At 37.2% G+C, this 21,536-nt stretch overlaps 1 protein-coding gene across 3 annotated transcripts in view; it reads right to left on the bottom strand.

The window, feature by feature from the left end:
* Positions 1-21,536, bottom strand: part of Uck (Uridine-cytidine kinase) — a 144,714-nt gene that overhangs the window by 122,153 nt on the left and 1,025 nt on the right. The window contains exon 1 of one of the 3 annotated variants that reach the window (XM_081764253.1): positions 16,849-17,211. The exons of 1 other annotated variant lie outside the window; for it this stretch is intronic. In XM_081764253.1, the coding sequence (XP_081620379.1) occupies positions 16,849-17,013 (165 nt within the window). In that variant the 5' untranslated portion in view covers positions 17,014-17,211. Of the gene's footprint in view, positions 1-16,848; positions 17,212-21,536 lie in introns of those variants that run through there. One more of the 3 variants, XM_081764254.1, reaches the window with a different exon arrangement.

The following is a 21,536-nucleotide window of genomic DNA, read 5'->3' as shown; positions in this document are numbered from 1 at the left end:
TTCAAAGTCAGAAACGGCCAAAGTCTGAAATACGTGTTTCGCGTTTTGATGGTGAGGAGTTTGGTAATCACGCTTTTCTACCTAATTGTATTAATCACGGCGGTGAGAATGAAGGTACGAAAATGAGAGGAATGAACAGACACACACCCAGGCTGCTATTTGAGCGGGAATATTAAAAATGAAGGTAAACAAAGGGAATAATAACATTTTTGGACTTAAAGCAGTTGTAGAATAGAGGCTGAAGGCGTCAGAACTGAAACCAACAAATTCTTTCCTTTTCAAAGACCGATCACTACCAGTGATTTTTTATTCCATTCACATATGAAAAGTTTCCACCTTGAATTTATTGGGATCATTTCTCCGTCAACTACTTGTATCGCCAGATTTTTTTTTTTTTTGTGCATATATATATCTACTAGCGTGATATTTTTGTGTACATAATACAAAACAAACACACACATTATTCGTATGTGTGTGTTTGTGTATTTTTGATATATTAATCATCATAACTAACCTTAAATTCAAAACTTTCATTCATTAAAAAATTAAGTAATTACAATCATTTCAAATATATGCAGTAGCCAAACTATATTTTGGATTTTAAATACATTCTTCACCTCCACTGATGAATATTGAGAAATTGGCAAAGAAGCCCTCTTCTGAATTTCCGTTACATTTCACAATTTTCTTTTTTCAGTAAAAGACTCGCAATTAAAATGCTATTTGTGTGGTCACATACAGAATAAAATCACAAAAGTTCATAATTATTACTAGAAATTAATGCTGTCACCCACTTCGAACATTTTAAAAGCACATAGATTCTAATGTATTGAAATTACATTTCTTATCGATAGTATGAAACGCTATAAATTTCAAAACTGTTCTCCAAGTGGATCTGTATATAACCAAAGGTAGTTTTGTCAAGTTTAACAAAAAGTCCAAAATAAGCCTCTTGAAAACAGCTCTTATTTGTAAAACAATATACAGTATAATGATCGGTTTTGGCTGTTGGAATCAACGGCGCCGACTTTCCAAAATGTATATGGGTGTATATCAATGGTGGGACGTGTGAGCCCAAGTAATATGTTTCCAGGGAAATGAAATGAAATCTTTGAGTTTTACGTCCCACGTTTATGCCGGTTAGGCTAAAGGAGACGGTGATGAGTAATGAATGAAATGGTGGAATGAAAGTGGGAGGAAACGGGAGAACCCCGAGAAAACCCACGCACACGGTGTTTGTCCACAAGGTTCACTTCGCGGGGGCTGGGATCGAACCCGGGACCCCAAGCACCAGACGTGAACGCTCTACCACTGAGCCACCGCGGGCCCCACTTCCAGGGAAGTCTCGATATTTGATTATTTTTAGTTAAAATCTTGTATTAACACCATCATAAGGGGGTGTACTGTGATAAAGTAAAATATACTGGTACTATAAGGAAAAGTGGGGGCTGCCCTAGATCAGTTGGTAACACTAGTGACGAACGCAAGAGAAACGGGTTCAAACCCGGATCCAAACAAAAAATTTTGTGGGTACGCCGCACCCACAATATTATTTGTGTGGGTGCCGGAGCCCCGGAGCAGCACGTAGTCGGTGCGCATGGTTGGAATGGTCTGCCCAAGCAAGTTGATAAAAATTCAGCGTAACAACAAAACCTGCTTTTCTTATATGTTTATATATATATAAAAAAAAAGTTAAGGTGAGTGTAGGGGGCGCCGAAATCTAGTCACGGCTCGGCTCTGTACATAATTGCAGAAGGTCGTTTTACATCCATGATAACCAAGAAGGTCGTTCCACGTGATACCCCTGTCAGCAATGGCCCTGCAGCGGAGTGTCCATTGCAGGAGACTGCGTTGAAGAACACTTTGATCCAAATAATCCCACCCCATTCCTCCTGACAACCTTCCCAAAGACCATCAATTGTGCGGGGACGTCTGATTCCCAAGGCCCGTTTCCACAACGAAAAACCACAAAAATCCACGGGAAAGATATCGGAGGATTTAACAGGGATGTCTATAAAGAGTATTGCATGAATCCCAGTTTCACGTGCCATCCGATTCATGCATGCATGCGTGGATTTTGCCGTATGATTGGATGCCTTGTCCTGGCGAATAACACGAGATGTGTCACTGCTATAGAAAGAAGGAATATCATGTCTGTAGAGTGGCTTTAAAATGTTCTTCTGGTGATAGGAAGAATTGATTTTAGCCTTTTTGTCCACTCTGCGCAATGGAAGTTTGCCGTTATAGCAGTAACCACCAACAACCATAAACCCACGTGGAAAACTCAGCACATTTACGTACCCAGTCAGATTGACCTCTGCGATTAAGTGGACGATAGTAGATATTTTTTCCGTCACATTCCGACAGATACACAATGCTTTATCCAGTGACACTACATACTTCCAGTGATCACCAGCAAGATGGTGTTCGTAGAGCTTTGGCAGTTGCTCTTCCTCTTCTGGATATAGGAAGCACGAAGTTTATGAACTTGAGCCTTGTGCTTCCGCAAGTTTTAAATCTTGGCCTATGATGCGATTTACAGTTGCAAGGGAACATTGCACTGCCTGTATTACTGGGTTGTCACGTTGCACCACGGCGCTCACAACAGTGGGGAGACACTTAGGCTTCAGATGTTAGAAGTCCACTGACTGGTTCCAGCAACAGGTACCGTGCACGCTTTTCGGCGATTCAACACTGCGTTGATGCCCTTCTTTGACATATGGAAGGCTTTCGTTTTGCACGGTTTCATTATCTGGCTATAACTATAACCAATGTTGGAGAGGGTACAGATGTACCCCTCCAAGACAACTAGGATTTTCGGTGCCATGTAACAACTCACGGACATACGATCCATCGTCTTTGCAAGCCAAAACAAAATACTTTCGCACTACCAGCTCTGGTTGCTCTCTGCTGTCTACGAGTACGTGCCGCTTCCTGGTGTTCGAAATAATTACAATGAACGTGAAACAACTTTCTGTATTACCGAATAACAAACCAATTACTTCACCGCACAATTATTTTTTTTTCTCAAACGTGTAATGGATAATATTAACTATGGTTGACGCATTATGGCTTTATCGACCTTATCACTAAATTCCTTTAATAATGAATTGTTTACACATTTTGCAATTGTACTGCTATACAAAATGGCATGGCCGAAGCCGAAATCGCCTCTTTCCATGTTAAGATTTCCATCAGTAAATATCTTAAATAGCACTAGTATTCTTGCAAAAAGGACATATAAAATAATGTCAATTCAAATATAGATTAATTCGAAATTAACAATGATTCCAAGTAAAATCTGTTTTAAAAACTGGGATTGTTTCTGGATTTATCACAGAGCCTCATTTCTTTTATTCTGACATTCACAACAGCATAGGCTGAAGTCACTATAAAATCTTTTAGCTTAACGTCCCAATTATGTCCTTGAGGCTAAGGAAGATGGATGATTACGGCAACTGATTGATGGAACGAGTCGGTGAAATGAGAATGAGGAAAAATTGGAGAGTATCCCGAAAAAACCTCGGACACTATGTTGTTTACAACTAATTAACTTGGCCTGGAATCGAACCAGGGGTCCTACGCACCAGAGGTAAGCGCTCTACTACTAAGCCTAGAACAACTTATCTGTCTTCCTTTTCCGTCCCTTATATGTATATTACAGAAAAAATTACTTTACTTAAAATTTCTCACGTGGGCGTGTCTACATTTCAGATTATAATAAGCTTTTCCCTTTACGAGATGAAATATCCACTAAAAAGCAGGATCGAAATACAAAATTTTCATGTGTCAAAACCTAATGGACTACAACATTGAGAGACCAAGTTAGGCAAACAAAAATATACTTGAAATGACCCATTACTCTGGGGTCCGTGAGTATAACCTAGGGCACCCAAATATCTGTAAACGGCAGTTTGATATTTTCATCTATTGGAAACCATATAGTCCTTCAATTTGACACTCACCTTAGCACTTTTCCGCACAGAATATCTTAAAAAGTCAAATCCTCAATCTCTTTGTAATGCGTCACATCATGATCATAGTATGTTTTCAATTACCTCGTCCCTCTCAGTTGCGTTATTACTCTTGGAGAGGTCTCCGGAGTTTGGATGTTTGTAATACTACCGTCATAGTTTGTAACAATGTTGAAAGTTTCTGTTTAGCATGTAGATTTGAAATATGTAATAATCTGACGTAATGCCATCTGAAAAAAAAAATGTTGGGCTGGCAACACTATTTGTGAGTATTGTAAATTTTCGTCAAACAATTTTTCCCTATTGATATTGCATCGTACAAAATTCTGTAAGTTTCAAAGGCGTTTCAAGATAAACACTCCACCTGGTTATATACGAAAGCCGTTCCGAAAGTTCGTGGACTAATCACTATTCGGAGTCTGTGACAGTAAAAGGGTTTGTATGAGTCTTTTTCGAAATAACGTCCTTTACTCTTGGTAAATGATATCCAACAATGCACTAGTTTCTCATACAAATGATGCAGATAATTTTCAGAAAGTCTGTACAATGAAGTAACGGGGATGTGGCAGCTTTTACATCCTGATCCCTGGTGCACTTCCTTCCGCTTAATCCTTAAGTGTTCGAAAACCCTATAATCTACAGGGTGCGAGAGGTCTGGCTTGTATGGAGAATGTTCTAGAGCAGGCATTTTCAACCCGAAATTGACGTAGAAGCGTTGTTTTATAATCTGGAAAAAAAAAAAGCGAGAGAGAGGTAGGATAACGTTGGAGACTAGGCAGCAGGGTTGGCAAAAAGACTTTTTTATTGAAAAAAGAAAAAAGGTTTTTGGTTTAAACCAGGATTATGGTTTAAATAACTTGCTCTATGTATTTATATTACATATGGACAGAAATAAGTTTGTTTCGCCTTGCTGTTATTATGCACCAACCGGGTTCTGCTAGAAGGGGTCAGGTAAGCTTAAAGCGGAATCCAAACTGCTTCCCGGCTTACATTCGAGAGAAACTGTCCTCCATTTGAACTCGAAACCGGGACTAATTTGTCATAAATGTGATACGTCTGCCGGCTCACTCACGAAAAACTCCTGATAAAAATACGTTGTACTGATCTTTACATACTTGTTAATATAACGGTCACGAGTCATTTCAGAAGGACAAAAAGATAAACAGTTGCAGAAGTGAAGCAATTATACAGAATTACATATGGACAATTTCAAAATACTGCAGAGTACACAAGAACTAATTTAGTCCAAGTTAGTTCACAATGACTTTTATTAGTCCAAGTTAAAGAAATACGACGACTTCATTCACATATCAGTAAGAAAAGTGAATAAAGATACGAATTATTTGAGTCCACTTTGGCTCTGACCCACTTATACATAAATATATACCAAAGGTATTTCTGATTTCAATAAATGTCTGTGGTTGGGTTTGTATGAGCCCCCCTTCTCCCCCCCCACACACACACACAAAAGTACGTCATTTCGATGTATTTTATCAATAGTAAACATTATTAAAACGAAACAATATTTATATTTTTTATTGCAATTGCATAACAATAATAACACACTATTAAAAAAATCGCCAAAAAAATTCATAAACAAAAAAAAAGTTGCTTTGCAGTATAATCTCTGAGTAATGAATGAGGAATTTAGGTCAGAATATATTACGAATATTATACGGGACAAACTTGATAACCCACAAATGTGTGCTCATCAAGATTTTACGGACACTTACACTTTCACGAACATTTTTCGTTTTTTGGTTTAAACCAGCCAACCCTGGTAGGCAGTGTACGCACTGTCATGGATTCACGAGTAATATGCCTGCAAAATCGACGATGTTATAACTGATATTCTTTCCCTGTCATCCTCGTCTTCACTGTCAGGTTACCCTCGAGGTGATACTCTTCAAACGAAGCAGTGCAGAAACAGTGACGTAACAGGACGGACAGTTGGAAATGACTGGTCTAGGGACTGTCAAATGATTGTCTTCGAAGTTTCCGTAGCCTGTCAATGTCGTATGCAGCCCGGCATTATCTTGCAGGAGAAACATTCTTTAGGAAGCCGTTCAGATCACTGTTTCGGAATTGCTCCCTTCAAATATATTGGAAATTATTGATCTAGCGACTACCAAACAGTTTTCTTCAACGTTACCATAGTTCGCAATATCACATTATCCTGAAGGAGAAACCATTCATGAAGTTCTTGCGAATTGCCCCTTTCAAATGCAATGGAAATGACTTGTCTAGGGACGGAAATTTCTCCAAGGTTTCCACTGCATGCTGTGTAACATGTGGCTTAGCATTATCCTGCATGAGAAACCGTTCTTTATGAAGCTGTTTATTGTTCACTACAAATGCATTTCCAAAACGTTAGCATAATAATCTTCATTTACTTGAAACCCAATACTGCAGCATCTTAAACGTACTGGTATATTAAAAAAACAAAACCAACATTAACTTTGGAGATTAACAAATCGGAAATTTTTGGGGCGGACTTCGGAGAACTTTAGTCCTTCGCCGTTCACCTTATATGGCCGGCTTAAAATTTAGCCAGTATATACGCCAACTCAATGATACAGTCCTTTCCCCGAAAAGAAGAAAATCTCCACCCGTTTGTAAGTTACCTTCAGTTTCTTTGAAACTTGATATGGTGGAAGACAAACCGATAAATACTGCATGGACGATATTTGGCCCACGTGGAAAAGTTCGCCTCAAACGTTGATTTCCAATGTTTTTTACTATTATATATTTTCTTTGTTACTACTATTAGCATTTATTATTGTTATAATTTTCTCTATGGTACAATTATTACTATTTATTGTTACTTATATATATTTATTGTTATATTGTTGTTTAATATTTGTTATTTTCATATATATATATATATATATATATATATATATATATATTATCTCTTCTTTTATATTTTTACTTTTCTTTTGCAGCAGTATTTCGTTATATTTTGATATGATGGTTTTTTAACTTTTATTTACAGCAGCTGTGTTGATAGTGACGGGGACAAATAGCCTCGACGCTGACGTCATCATTAAATCTCAATCTACCTTCTCTAATAATTCATAAGTAACGACAAACTATCACGATACATTATATATCTTGCTGATTCCTATAAGCAGTCGAGTGAACTGAAACAATGTATGGTTTCCTTTCAAGGTGGGTTTAGAATTCTGACGACAAACTGAAGTAAAATTGCAGTACTTCAGGAAACAAATAAATAACTAAAAGGTTTAATACACATCGCGGTTGAGGTTGATCATCCAAAGCAAGTTATTAACAAAAAAAAAAAAAACACTGCATACTACAAGTGAATTGATGTGTAAGTAACCACAGTCCTTCAACTGTACCGAAATTGTGGTAACCACAAATAGCACAAACTTCTCACTCAATCTCCACCACTCCAAAGTGAATCATAAATCTATTTGCTTGTAGGCTAATCTTCTGTAGATAGCGGCCCTGGATTAGACCCACATGAATCGATTTTCAACGTTGTATTAGTAGGTGTTAATATACCTTACACAGAATTACTCTTCTTTCATTTCCATCATTCACTCTTAACTGTTAATAATAAATATTTCTTATTTCCGTGCCTAGTTTACTCTTTTGTATATACGTCTGCATCTGTATTGTATTACTGCGCTAAATTAGTACCTTGCAACTGCTCAGTGTTCTAAACTACACACTATCTAAAAATAACTTAAAAAAAAAATTAATTCTTAAATTCTCATGTTTCCAACCAGCACTATAAACTACCTATTCCCTGTTCAGCGTAAGCTCTAAGCTCCGAAAAAAAAATATTTGTATCCTTCCGCTTGTCACAAATACGATTGGCTAATGATGTATAACTTGCTCCTCCCCGTGGGAAGTGGTACAAGTGCATTTTGACAATACTGTCTCGTGTTGTCCAGATACTTACAGCAGTAGCAGAAAACAAGGAAAAAGCTCGAAAGACTAAAAACAAAAATTGAATTTCGCTGATAACAATTGTTGCTTAGTGAGTAAAGGTTTACCTTGTTGGTGTTTAACCACAACACTCGCGGAACCGGGATTCATGCCAGCCGGGCTTGAAATCTGAACACGCGTCCACAGTTGATTTGGCGCAATAGCTACTGCGCATGTTTTGTGTTTCACTAGCCACACTCGATTGCAGTATTATTAGACAATCCATATTATATTGTTGTCATTTATGATAATATAGCAGTTTTATATGAAGCTTCATAGTAAAAGTAATAATCCAGCCACATGAACTATTTTGCGGAGGACTACAAGCGTCAGTAGGACAACAGCAAATCAGCGAGATTTAGTTCCACGTGGATTTGTTTATCGTAGTTTAGAGCTTAGGCCGAACAAGGTTTAGTTATATCATAAATACTGTCACAAATTTGAAAACTCCTGTGTCTGAATGAATAACACAGAGAGTGTTAACACAAAGGCAATTTATTTTGGTCATGTTTTACATTGATATGTTGTACACCTGACGCACGAATCATTTTTCGAAATGTTCCCCCTTGGCCTTGATGCAGGCACGAAGTCTGTCTGGCCACTGGTCGATGGCATTACGCACCACGTCCATGAGAAAATTGTTCACTGCTCGAGTCAAGGATTATTTCAGACTGTCGACATATGGATGCAGGATGCCGTTTCTAGACCTTTGCCTGAAGGACAACCTAAAGTTTGTAGTCCAACGGGTTAAGGTCCGGGTTGCTAGAATGCCAATCAGCGGTAGAAATGAAGTCGGGGACGTTCCGTGCCAGCCACTCCTCGGTTGTTTTCGCTTTATGGCCTAGAGCGGAATCCTGCTGGAAGGTCCACCCTTCTCCAGGTATGACGAACTTACCAAAAGGTAGTCGTCAACCTGGTTCGATCGATTATATATGAATCTCGAGTGGTAGTAATAATTTGCATGTAAAAATATCTTTAATAATTATACATATTATTATTCTCACCTTTTCTATCAAAATTATAAAGTCGACGAACGGTATCCAATGGTTTATTAGTTGATACACTTTTATGTATTTTTATTCAAATTGTCATGCACACATACAAGATGATTAGGTATCCATAAACAACTACATAGCAACTAATTACATAACACTATCCCATAATAATCTCTTACAGATATTAAAAACATTCTTCTTTTGTTAATATTAAATTAACATTCTATTAAGTATAGTGTACATGTATGAGCACTTTCTGCCCAAGGTACAGGTAATTATTAAACTATCCAAAGTATTTCGTTATATAAAATGTCGCCCGACAATTGGACTGAATATAAAAGTCATAAGCGAGCTTGGCTTTTATCTTCAAGAACCACTGGTCCGTTCACAATAATGGTTTTACATTGCATATGTCCATCACATTTTGATCGCCCCTCGTATGTATCTTCATTACATATTATAGATATAGATACATTTATAACAAATCTTACACTTCATCAATACTTATTTTTCATTACATTATTATTATATTTTATTATTAAAATGTCGTCGCCCATTTATTTAATCTTTGAAGGGTGCGAAGTCAAAATCGTAAGAAACAAACATGAGTTACCATTATCCAGGGCGCATTATATGATAATTATATTAGGTGATATTTTAAAATAAACATTGGATCAATAAGGCATCAAAATATAGAAGAATCTCATTCAAGATAGTCGTTGAATAATTAACTTAATAGAATGAATCTTACACTTAACATAATCTTTGACAATTAAGTTTTCAACACAAATCAATCTAATATAAATAATCTTTGCTTTTAATTAATTACAAATCGAATTATAATTCTTCACATTAACAAGAGAGAATTAAAATCATTTGAAAATTAACTTTCCAGTCTATCTAAAACTATATCTAAGTACTTCAAGTATTCATAAGAGTCGTTTTCATTATCAACATTAACTCATAAAATTGAAAATAAAAGTTCACAAGAATCTATAACTGATATGGGTTTAACCTAATTTCATTAACGGTAATCAGCTTAAATTCATACTCGTGTATGGTTCCAGTAAAGTGCATTGTACAGCACAATCATGATTATGTCCCGTATTACTGTTCTGTACAGGAATTACTTCGATACCTGGATCTTGATGCGAAGTGCCATCTCTTGTTCTCCAATTACGTCTATCCACGTAGTTGGTTGTATCCCTGGAATTTCGCCATACATTCCGTCTATTTTTAAACCTGTTTTAATTGTATGATCTAACATAAGGATTGCTACGATTAATTAGGTTAGGCGTATTCCCTACGTAACTTTGCCTATTTTGCTCGTTTTGATTGCTAGAATTTACTCGGCTTAGGTTGTGTTCCGTATCATTCACACTTCGGATATTTAGATTCCGAACAGGTACAAAATGATCTGAATTATTTTTACTTTTACCTACTCCTGCTTGTTGATTCATAGCATGGTATTGGGTTTCATAGCATTGGACAAGCATTAATAAATGGTTGAAACTCATACACTGTGTAGAGAACAAGATCTGTTGTAACTTAAATGGGAGCAAATTTCGAATCGATGCTATTATTCTAGATTCGGATTGCAAGGGATTAACGACCTTTAATTCGTTGTATGTATTTACAACAAACTCTACAACAGATTTGTGCAAACGAGGATTGAAATGTTGATTTCTAATGGTGGCATCTCGATTTGCAAGCAAAAAGTCATTTTCATAATTCGCGATCAATGCCGCTTTGAATTCCTCATATGTATTGATGTGATCGCGTACTGCTTTAAACCATAAAGAACATGGTGGGAGTAATACATGAGGGATTAATTTCATATATTGTGATCTATCTATACTCATTATATTACATTCGTCCTGAAATTTTTCCAGGAAAGAAGTAGCGTTTTCATTACATTTACCACTGAATTTACTCATAGCCCGTATTTCACTCATCTTAACACTTAACTTTACCTTTCTTTTATCATTCCGTGTACTTATTGGGTGACAATTCCTATCCATGACGTGATGTGTCGTTGCACTATCCCTTTTCCGCCCATCTGTCCTCTTCGGATGAATTTCTTCCAAAATAATATCCTCATCAGACACAGGTGAAGGCGAAGTCATCTCTGGTGAGTGGGGAAACTCCAAGCGCTCACTACCCATATTATTGTGGTATGTGTTGTCCTTAACCTGTAGCGTCCTAATTTCTTCCTGTAGAGTAGCTATCAATTGCGTATTTGCACGTATGTTGTTAGAATTATTGATGACCTGAATCTTTTGCTGTTGAACAGAAGATTCTATTACTTCTAAATCCTTTTTTACATCACTGATTTCTTGGCTCAGGTGATTGTGATTATCTTGGCATTCCTCAGATATTCCTTTTAACTTTTCCTCGAACTGCGAGGTGATATCGTTCATAGTCTGGATAATTAATTGTTGCGTTTCATCTGACCTCTGTTCCATTCGTCTGCTTAATTCCTCGTATTGCTTGTTGGATTCTTCGGAGTTCTGCTCTATCTTCTGTTCTATCGTCTGCTTCAATTCTTCGCATTGCTTGTTGGATTCTTCGTACTTTTGCTCTATCGTCTGCTTTAATTCTTCGCATTGCTTGTTGGATTCTTCGTACTTTTGCTCTATCGTCTGCTTTAATTCTTCGCATTGCTTGTTGGATTCTTCGTACTTTTGCTCTATCGTCTGCTTTAACTCGGTAGACATCTGAATCAATTGTCGCTGTAAGGCTAGCAAGATTCGGTCTTCTGATATCATTCCTGGTGCTACACTATGTTCACCGTTGTCACTATTATTGGATTCATTCTCCATTGCTTCACCGTTCATTTTTCTTATAATTATCCTACCACTCCTAAGTCTTGTGAAATTTGTATTCATTAACCTTCTGACAAAAGTAAATTCACCCTTACTATGCTTCGGGATATGAATTTATGAAAAGATCCCGGGTGAGGTAAACCAAAATTTTTATGACGAACTTACCAAAAGGTAGTCGTCAACCTGGTTCGATCGATTATATATGAATCTCGAGTGGTAGTAATAATTTGCATGTAAAAATATCTTTAATAATTATACATATTATTATTCTCACCTTTTCTATCAAAATTATAAAGTCGACGAACGGTATCCAATGGTTTATTAGTTGATACACTTTTATGTATTTTTATTCAAATTGTCATGCACACATACAAGATGATTAGGTATCCATAAACAACTACATAGCAACTAATTACATAACACTATCCCATAATAATCTCTTACAGATATTAAAAACATTCTTCTTTTGTTAATATTAAATTAACATTCTATTAAGTATAGTGCACATGTATGAGCACTTTCTGCCCAAGGTACAGGTAATTATTAAACTATCCAAAGTATTTCGTTATACAGGGAACATGGTAGCAGACAGTGGTTTCACTATAGGTGTTAGCACTGTGTCCTGGTACACCTTGGCAGATGGTTTAACACCTTGTTCGCAAAAATGCAACTGGGTTATGCCTGAGTAGCTCACTACGCACCAAACCTCACTGAGGCAGGATGATGTGCACTCTGAACCCTTGGAGCTGCCTCAGCAGCTGCAGTAAATGACGTGGCATACACACGGTCATTTTGGGCGTTGTAGGTCTGCTCAATTGTGAACACCTTTTAGTCAGTGAACAGAATCTTTCTGTGCAGATTGTTGGCGTAACGCCGCAACAGTCTCTTTGATTTGAGGACCCTCTGCGACATTAATGTTTGGGTCAGAAAGTGACCAGTCCGCCTCTTATACTGCCGTGTCGTGACAAAACGCTGTAACTTTGGCGGAGAAGTTTTGCGAAAATGAGCCTAAAAGTTTTCATCAGAAAATGTGATCTGTATCGTGTAGAACCAGTGTATCTTGACTTTGGAAACACATGGTTACATGTAATGTTACGTAAATGCATGTTGTGTGATTAAATTTGGTGAAAACTGATTGGTTGACCATTATTGCCTAGTTACACTGGTTCTACACGCAACGATACAGATCACATTTTCGAATGAAAACTTTACGGCTCATTTTCGCAAAACTTCTCCGCCAAAATTACAGCGTTTTGTCACGACACGGCAGTATACGCCCGTACATGTAGGTCACTCCTCAGCACACGAGACATGAAATTGCTGCTGATGTTCACCTCAACAGCCATCACACTTTGTGTTCGAACGGGATTTCTTCTAATTCTTGCTGTGACTCCTTTCTGGACTTGCGGTGTTCGTACCATCCATGGTCTGCCACTCCTTGCGCGGTCAGCTGCCGTTCCAGTCTCGGTGTATCGTTGTATGGCGCGATACATGAATCTTTTGCTGATTTGTAGGGGTTTTAGGAGGTTGAAAATCTCACCTGCTGTTTTCCCGACCTTGTGTAATGCAAATGAAATGAAATCTTTGAGTTTTACGTCCCACAGTTATGCCGGTTAGGCTAAAGGAAACGGTGATGATGAGAAATTAATGAAATAGAATGAAGAAAGTGGGGACACAGATGGCAGCACTGCCACTCCGCATGCCTACAGCGCCACTCCAAACTTTGTGACAGTATTTATGATATAACTAGGTACATTCAAAAAGGTCTATATAAAACTTTCAGAGGACACCTTGGGAGCAGAGCCCCCTGTCAAATATATGTCCATTGGACATGAAAAATTACAAAACTCAAACGAAAACACTTCTTTCGGGTTCATTCGAGCAGACGGTTCTACCGAAAACAAAATTTATAGGTAAAATATGATTTGAAACTTTTTTTCGTGAAGCAATGAGTGTGAATGTAAGTTATTTCTGTCATTGCACAGCATACAGAAATGGATTTTGAATGGCAAAGTATTGTATGTGTAACGATTTACTGAAGCGGAAGAATACAGGGTAGAAATAAACTGCGGGAATTTCCTGTTCATACGTTACTTCTGGACATGTACGATAGATGTACTGTAACACTCGTGTATCAGCTGTGAGAGTTAGTTACTTTATTTTTTTGAAGGATCGAAATTAAATGTTTCTGAAGATAAGAATTATTACACATATTTAAGCGTTTTTCCATCATCCTCGATTATGCGTATACCCCCGTCGCTGACGCGCATGCTCCCTATGGACGCACTCCCTCGCTTCCACTCGGGCCGTCTTGCTAAGTTCCTGCCCAGACTCGGTTAAATAGCATTCGTTTTTTTTTCTTTTTTGCCACTTACCACAAGTTGGTTCGTAATATATGCACTGTAGTCTTTAGAGCTCCTCATTTAGTACTTATTCTACTTAAAAAAAAAAAAAAGAAAAAGAAAAGAAATGCAAAAAATGTGTCATATTTGATAAAACCGCCTGCTCGAGTAATGCCCAGCATGGTATGGCAGTGCTTCAAACCCAAGGTCTTATTACCTAATCCAGGATGCGTATGCTGCAGTAATGGAGTCACAGAAATGAAACTAACATGAGAAGAGTTGCCTCTGAACCAAATATGAAATTGGACAAAATTTCGAGTGTTATCCCACTTTATAGAGGCATAAATTTGTAAAATCCAAGAAATAAATGTTTCTTGATTTCACAATAAGATTATGTAATCAAAATAATCCGGAGCTTACCCCATTTATAATAATGTCGAGACAGAAAAGTGTGGTCTTTTTACACCTTGTACTCCTTAAGAAAGACATGATGAAGTGAAGTGCTAGTTAATGCAGTGTACAATGCGCGGCAAAAAAGCTGCAACATGAGCGTATAAGTTTATTGTGAAATGACGAAGTCTTTTGTTCCAAAATAAGTGTGCACGGGAGGAGGCCGAGGTTTATCCTGGCGTGATTCGTTCCACTTAGTCGTTATGTTCATTCCCTGTGCTGTTAGGCGTAGTTTCACAATAAACTTACATCCTCATGTTGCAGGTTTTTTGCCGCGGATTGTACAAAGTGATCGAAGAAGTATCCCAAAGCTATACTATACGCAAGGTACGTATATATTTGGATTCACTCGAGCAGACGGCTCTACCAAAAACAAAATTTATAGGTAAAATAGGACGTCAAACACTTTTCGTAAAAGAGGAGTGTGAATATAAGTAATTTTAGTCAGTGGATATCATACTGAAATATTAAATTTTGAATGGTAGTGAACGTATTCTAAGTGTAACTATTTATTGAAGCGGAAAAATACAAGAAAGCGAAGAAGGTGGAAATAAATGGCGCGAATGCTCTGTCCGTGTTAGCAATGGACGTTTGCTATGGATGCAATGTTAATATACGGTTCTATTACAAAGAATTGTGAGATAAAGAGCGTGTTTTTGCAACGTCATAGCATGTTGAAACGTAAACGTAAAACGAACTGTGCAAAGTGTGAAAAAGAAGTAAAAATTCAGAAGAAAGGCAATGTATACACTTTTTACTGTCGTAAAGATAAGAAGGGAAGACAGTGTAACACAGGAGTATCAGCTGTGAAAGGAACTTTTGTTTGAATGATCGAAGTTAACTGTAGAGAAAATATTGGCATTTGTAATACATTGGTGCATTTTAGAAGATTGGAAATAATAGAAAATGAACTGGATATAACCTCATCAACTGTTAGTGACTGGAGCTCGTATTGTAGGGAAGTATGTGTGGACTGGGCATTTCACAATTCGCAGGTATGAATTTTTCCACTATCCTCGTTTATGCGTATGTCCCCTGTCACTAACGCGCCTGCTACCTTCGGACGCTCCGCTCTGGACCCCCTACAATGCTTCTGCCCTGACTCTGTTAGATAGCATTCGTGCTTTTAACGGCCACCTAGCATAAGTTGGTACGTGGTTTATGCATTAGCTCCTCATTTAATGCATGCTCTGCAAGAAGAAACCGGAAAACGCAATAAATGTGTGAAAATTTGGTAGAGCCGTCTGCTCGAAAAATGTCCTATGCTGTATAGCTTATATATCTAATATCCCTTCAATTTGTAAACTCATAATTGACAAGATAACTTGGTTTATTCTCCCTAAGTAATCACTCTACATTGATGACCTTTATTACTTTTCTTAGGCAAAGTTCTAGATCACTTCCCCCTTCCCTGGATGGGGTATAGATGATGCAGAACACCAGAAAAACTATTATTAGATGACCAGAAGAAAATATTCCGGGTCACCTATACCACTGACCAGCATCTCCCTAACCCCCTACTTCATCCCCCCTTCCCCCACCGACAAAAGTGTTCTATAAAAGTATAGCTGGACAACCTTCGACTATTTCAAAAACCTAAAGTATTATTATTTTACAAAAACTTAAATTCTACTTCAAAGCATAGGGGGCCAAGCACCCTAACCCCCCCCCCTCACAATAAAAATTTCTGCACACGTATGGCGCAAAACCCTCTAACCAAAAAAAAAAAAAAAAAAAACTAATACATTCTTATTTTAAAAACGTAATATGCTCTTCAAAATTAGGGTTAAAGCAAGCGTAAGGAAGAAGGAGCATATATCAAATAAGCAAATACTTGTATTTCTGAAAAATATAGGGGGACCAATAATCTAAACCTTCCCCTTTTCTTGTTACTCCTATGCCGACATTTCGTTGAATTCTGTCCATTTCCCCATAAATTTTGTATTTCAGGGATGCCATCTGCGTCTGTTAACCCACCTTGTGTAATAACACGTAATAAAAGCGTAACAATTATCAAACAGAACCAGAATTTTGTTTCTTTCCGGTAAAATGTAAGGCCGCTAATGCAATACTACCGTATACGGTAATCATATTATGACCTGAATATCCTTCGTCTGCATAGCACAATGCCTTTTCAACAAAGCAAAACCAAAAGATAAGCTGTGGGTTTTGTACAAGTTCCCAACGGGAACTGAACCTGGGCTCCACTGCACCGAAGTACTCTTCGATTTATCTCCTTTTTTGTTTCCTGAAATATACACATTAACTCTTCAATTGTATACAATTATTACATTCACAGACTTACCTTTCCAGAAGCTGTTCCCCCAGCAACCCCAATTAGAAAAGGAGTTTTCTCTTCAACTCCATTTAATTTGAGCACATGGCCATTCGCTTGTCCTTCTGATATACGTCTGTACAAAGGAATAGTTCCATTGGATTTTTTACAATCTCCAGTTTTTGGAGCAGACATAACTATATCTTCAAAACACAACACAAAAATAAATACACAAGTCCTACTACTTTGCAGTATTAAAAAAGATGGAAGGTAAATACACTATTGATTGCTAATGTCAATTACGACGTTCGTGTTCTATACAAAACAAGGCATCCACTTCCGCGATGCGTGTTAACTCCCACATCTGCAAGCGCGACGCAAAGAGCAGAAGAAGAAAACATTTCTTTTTCTTCTTCTTCTTCTTCAATTGCACCCCCGATGAAAATGGAATCTCTATTAAACTGTCCTCTTCTCAGAATTCGGCTGTTATGCTGTACTTTGTCATTATTTAGAGATTCTTGTCATACGTTCAGATAGCATTATTATCAGTGGCGGCCAGTGGGTGTGATCTCGGCTGTTGCAGTATGTACGATTGGAGATAGAAGATACAAACTGGACTTATAGATTAATCAACATAACTTTAGATGCAAATACTGTGTGTCATATGAAAATAAATAAAATTTATATATTAAAATCTAGGTTTACATGTTTGTCTCGGAAAAAAAAGTTTATATGTTTGTCTCCGATGCTTTCGACAATGAGATCTCGAAAGCCACGTTCCGTTTTCGTTGGTCGATTCTAAATTTTGTGCAGATTGTCCAGCTCTAATTGAATATTTAAAACACGTGGCTGTTATTTGTTTGTTACATTTTTTTAGAGGAACACTGTAAGTATTGAAATTTTAAAAAAGTAAAGCATCGTATCCTACGAGTTATACATTCCAACAGAACACAGTTGTATATAGGGGTTGTATATCTCTCAGGCGTGTGTTCCACTGTTAAATTATAATGAAAAACGAATGATAGCCATTTCTCCAGGCTAAAATGGCTCTCTAGTGTTTGGAGTGTTTTGCCCAATGAACACCATATATCACTGACATTATAATTAATTATATATGTAATGTATTTTCTTATTACTAAGGCCCGGGAGTTTGTTATAACGTATATTTATTTTACATGGAAATCGGATAATGGGGTGAGATCTTCACGTATTAGGCGAAAACCAGCTGAAATAAATAAAGTTGATAGGACATATGACATATTTTCCACATTTTCCAATTTGGAAACTTTTTTTTTTTTTTTTTTTTTTTACTTTTCTAATAGACAGATTTCTATATATATATTTTGCAATATACTTGCACAAAATCGATATTTTTTAAAATTTTTCTTATATGCCTTCTGCCAAAGTAATAAAATTCGCGTTCTCGCTGTGATCGATTGAACTTGCATCAGACTGCGAAAGGCATTTGGATTTCTACCAGGTTAAAATTTAGTACGAGATAAATAATAGTGCCTTGCGTTATAATGCCGAAATTCGTTTCAAACAAAAAGCTCTCTGGTAATTGTTGAACGTGCACACGACAATCACAACTGTTCTTTTTTTCTTTATTTTTTTCCTTTTTAACAAAAACAAACAAATTAACATTTTGTGCTGAAAAAATAGTTATTTTTACGTCAGTCAAAATCAATAGTTGTACTTGGACAAGGAAATCCCTTACGAATCCACACTTGGGAAGGCCTATGTGGAAAATGTCTATAATGGAACTATGTGTAACAGCGGAGCAAGTGTAGAGAATGGCTCCTGTGAACCAATCTGTTTCGTTGAAGTTGAGAGCATACGTTGCAGAATTTGGGAGCGATGTGTTTTCTACAGATGACAATATATTATTCTGTAAATTCTGTGAATCCAGTGTGGGATATTCGAAGAGATCTGTATTGCAACATTTAGAGACGATGAAGCATAAAAGAAATGCGTGTAGGAAGAAAGCGAAATCACAAACGCTACTTCAACATGTGACATCGTCCCAGAGCAGTAGAATATCCTCTTTCTCCAAGAACCTGTGTAAACCATTTATCGCATCTGATATCTCTCTGTGGAAGTTGGAAAACCCTAATCTTCGAGAATTTTTAGAGAAGTACTGCGACAAGGAAATCTTTCACGAATCCACACTTAGGAAGGTCTATGTGGAAAATGTCTGTAGTGAAACTGTGTAACATCCGGCAGAAACTGTGTAACATCGTTATCATGTAACAGACTGTTGCGGATGTTATATAGCCAATGTTGTGCTGGTATTTTGGAATCGGAACAGGCTGGAGAAATTTTCCTTGTGCATGTTCAGCAGTTGGAGAAGGTTAACCGTTCTACAATTGCTGGCTGTATTGAAAACAGGTGAAAACAGGGAAAGACTTGAAAGTTCTATATCTCAAAATGGTCCACATTACCTGTCTGGCACGCGAAGTTCACAGACTATGTGAAGAAATTAAAGCAAGATACCCAACGTATATTGCTTTGTGTCAAATATGAATAAAATTTTCTTGAAGTGTCCATCACGACCCAGGTCCTAAAGGAGGCTGCCCCGGATATTGCTTTGCCACCACATCCGGCGGTGACACGGTGGGGAACATGGCTTAAAGCAATTCAATATTACTGCGCCAATCTGCCTATTCTTATCGAAATATTTGCTTGATTTCAAACTAAAGATGCAGCATGTATTAGTGTTGCTCAGGAATTGCTTAATGGTATTAAATTAAAAGATGATATTGTGTAAATTTCTGCAAATTTTGGGTTTCTGGTGTCATCCATTAAGCGATTGGAGACAAATGGTCTCAGTGTGCAAGACTGTCTTGAAACCGTAGAAGATGTTAGAATAAAGTTGTCAACAGCAAAGGGACCAAGAGCAGATTTGCTAAAAGACAAGTTCACTGCCATCCTGAACAATAATCCTGGATATGGCACTTTCACCAACATCGCCGCTGTTCTGAATGGTAACGGAGAATTAACTCAAAAATGTTGAAACACCTGCAGATACAGTAAGTTTGAGGTATGCTCCTTTGACTCGCGCTATGTGGAACGTACATTCTCACGCTACAAGTCGCTGCTTGTAGATAATAGGCGAAGTTTCACAGAAGAGAACCTGAAGAAGGTCTTCGTGTTACAATGCAATGCTTAAAATTACTTTTGCCTATTGATTTGTCCGATCTTTATTTTTCATTTTCAAGTGTATATCATAGTATGACATTGAAAGATCTATATATACTCTCCATATATATATACATATATATGGTGTATGTGTGTGTGTGTGTGTGTGTGTTCATACAGTCCCGGGCCCTACCTATTACGTACTGCGTGCAAGAAGAAAGAAAACACTGATCATACATGAATTAGTAACTCCAACTGAGGTAAGCTCAATCTTGAAAATAGAGCGAGATATTGAAAAAAAATAATCGAAAAAATCTCTCCTTATGGTACTCGTTCCCGATTTTTATCAAGACGTCTTTTACTTGTGTCTGTAAAGGAACATATACAGATGATGTAAGGAATGAGAAGGAGATTCATGCTCATATGTGAATGATGCGCAGTGTAGAGAGAGCAGTTTCGGCTAGTCTATATACTAAAATACTAGGTTTATATGTTTGTTTCCAAAGAAAAGTTTATGTGTTTGTCTTCAATCTTTTCGACGCTAGTCGATTCTAAATTTTGTCGATTGTCAAGTTCTAATTGATTTTTTTTTTTAAAAAAAATAACGTGGCCGTTACTTTTATTACATTTTTAGGGGTAGACTGGAAATGTTGAAATTTAAAAAAAAAAGTGAAGTATCATATCCTGTGAGTTATACATACCAACACAGCCTAGTTCTATATAGGAGCTGTATATCTCTTAAGCGTTTGTTTCATAATCAAATTATAATGAAAAACGAAGGATAATCATTTCTCCAGGTTAAGATGAATCTTTATTGTTTGGAGTGTTGTGCACAATGAACACCATTTATCACTGACATTATAATTAACAGTGTATGTAATGTATTTACTTATTACATACTGCATGCAAGAAGAAAGATATCACTGATCGTACATGAATTAGAAAATCCAATCGGAAGTAGACTCAATCTTGCGCACGCTGCAAGCTATTAAAGAAATAATCTAAAAAAATCCCTTTTATGATACCCCTTGCCAATTTTTATTCAGACGTCTTTCACTTGTGTCTGTAAAGGCACGTTTACAGGTGTTGTGAGGAATGAGAAGGAGATTCATGGTCATATGTGAATGATGCGCTGTGTAGAGAGCGCAGGTTCAGCTAGTTATGTTTTTAAAGACTAAAAATTAAAGTAGAAATTTTATCAGATTCCTCTCCTTGATTGCAGCAACTCTGTCCATCATATGCTGGTTGAAGTCTGGTATCTCCATTTTCGGGTCGTCTTCGACGGAAAGCATGGCCAATGCTAATAACATCGAATTCCTTAAAAATGTATTAATTCTTTGCAGTGTGGAAAATGCCTTTCTCTACCTGCTGACACCATAGGTACAGATAATATCAGTCTCAGAAGTTTTGTAGATTCACTGAATGTTTTTTCTAGATTATTCCGAACAACGAATTCTAGCAAACCCATAGCCCCTAACGGATCGAAATTCCTCTGCACAGTAGGTTGAAAGACAGTTCGTGGCAAAGCTTACTGTTGTCGAAACAACTGTAAATCAGTTTATCTAGTAAAATTTAAAAGC

This window comes from Thermobia domestica, chromosome 7, assembly GCF_964235325.1.
Source record: "Thermobia domestica chromosome 7, izTheDome1.hap1.1, whole genome shotgun sequence".
Taxonomy (NCBI): Eukaryota; Metazoa; Arthropoda; class Insecta; order Zygentoma; family Lepismatidae; genus Thermobia; species Thermobia domestica.
The sequence above is the reverse complement of the archived record's forward strand: the minus strand, read 5'-3'. Positions and strand labels throughout refer to the sequence as shown.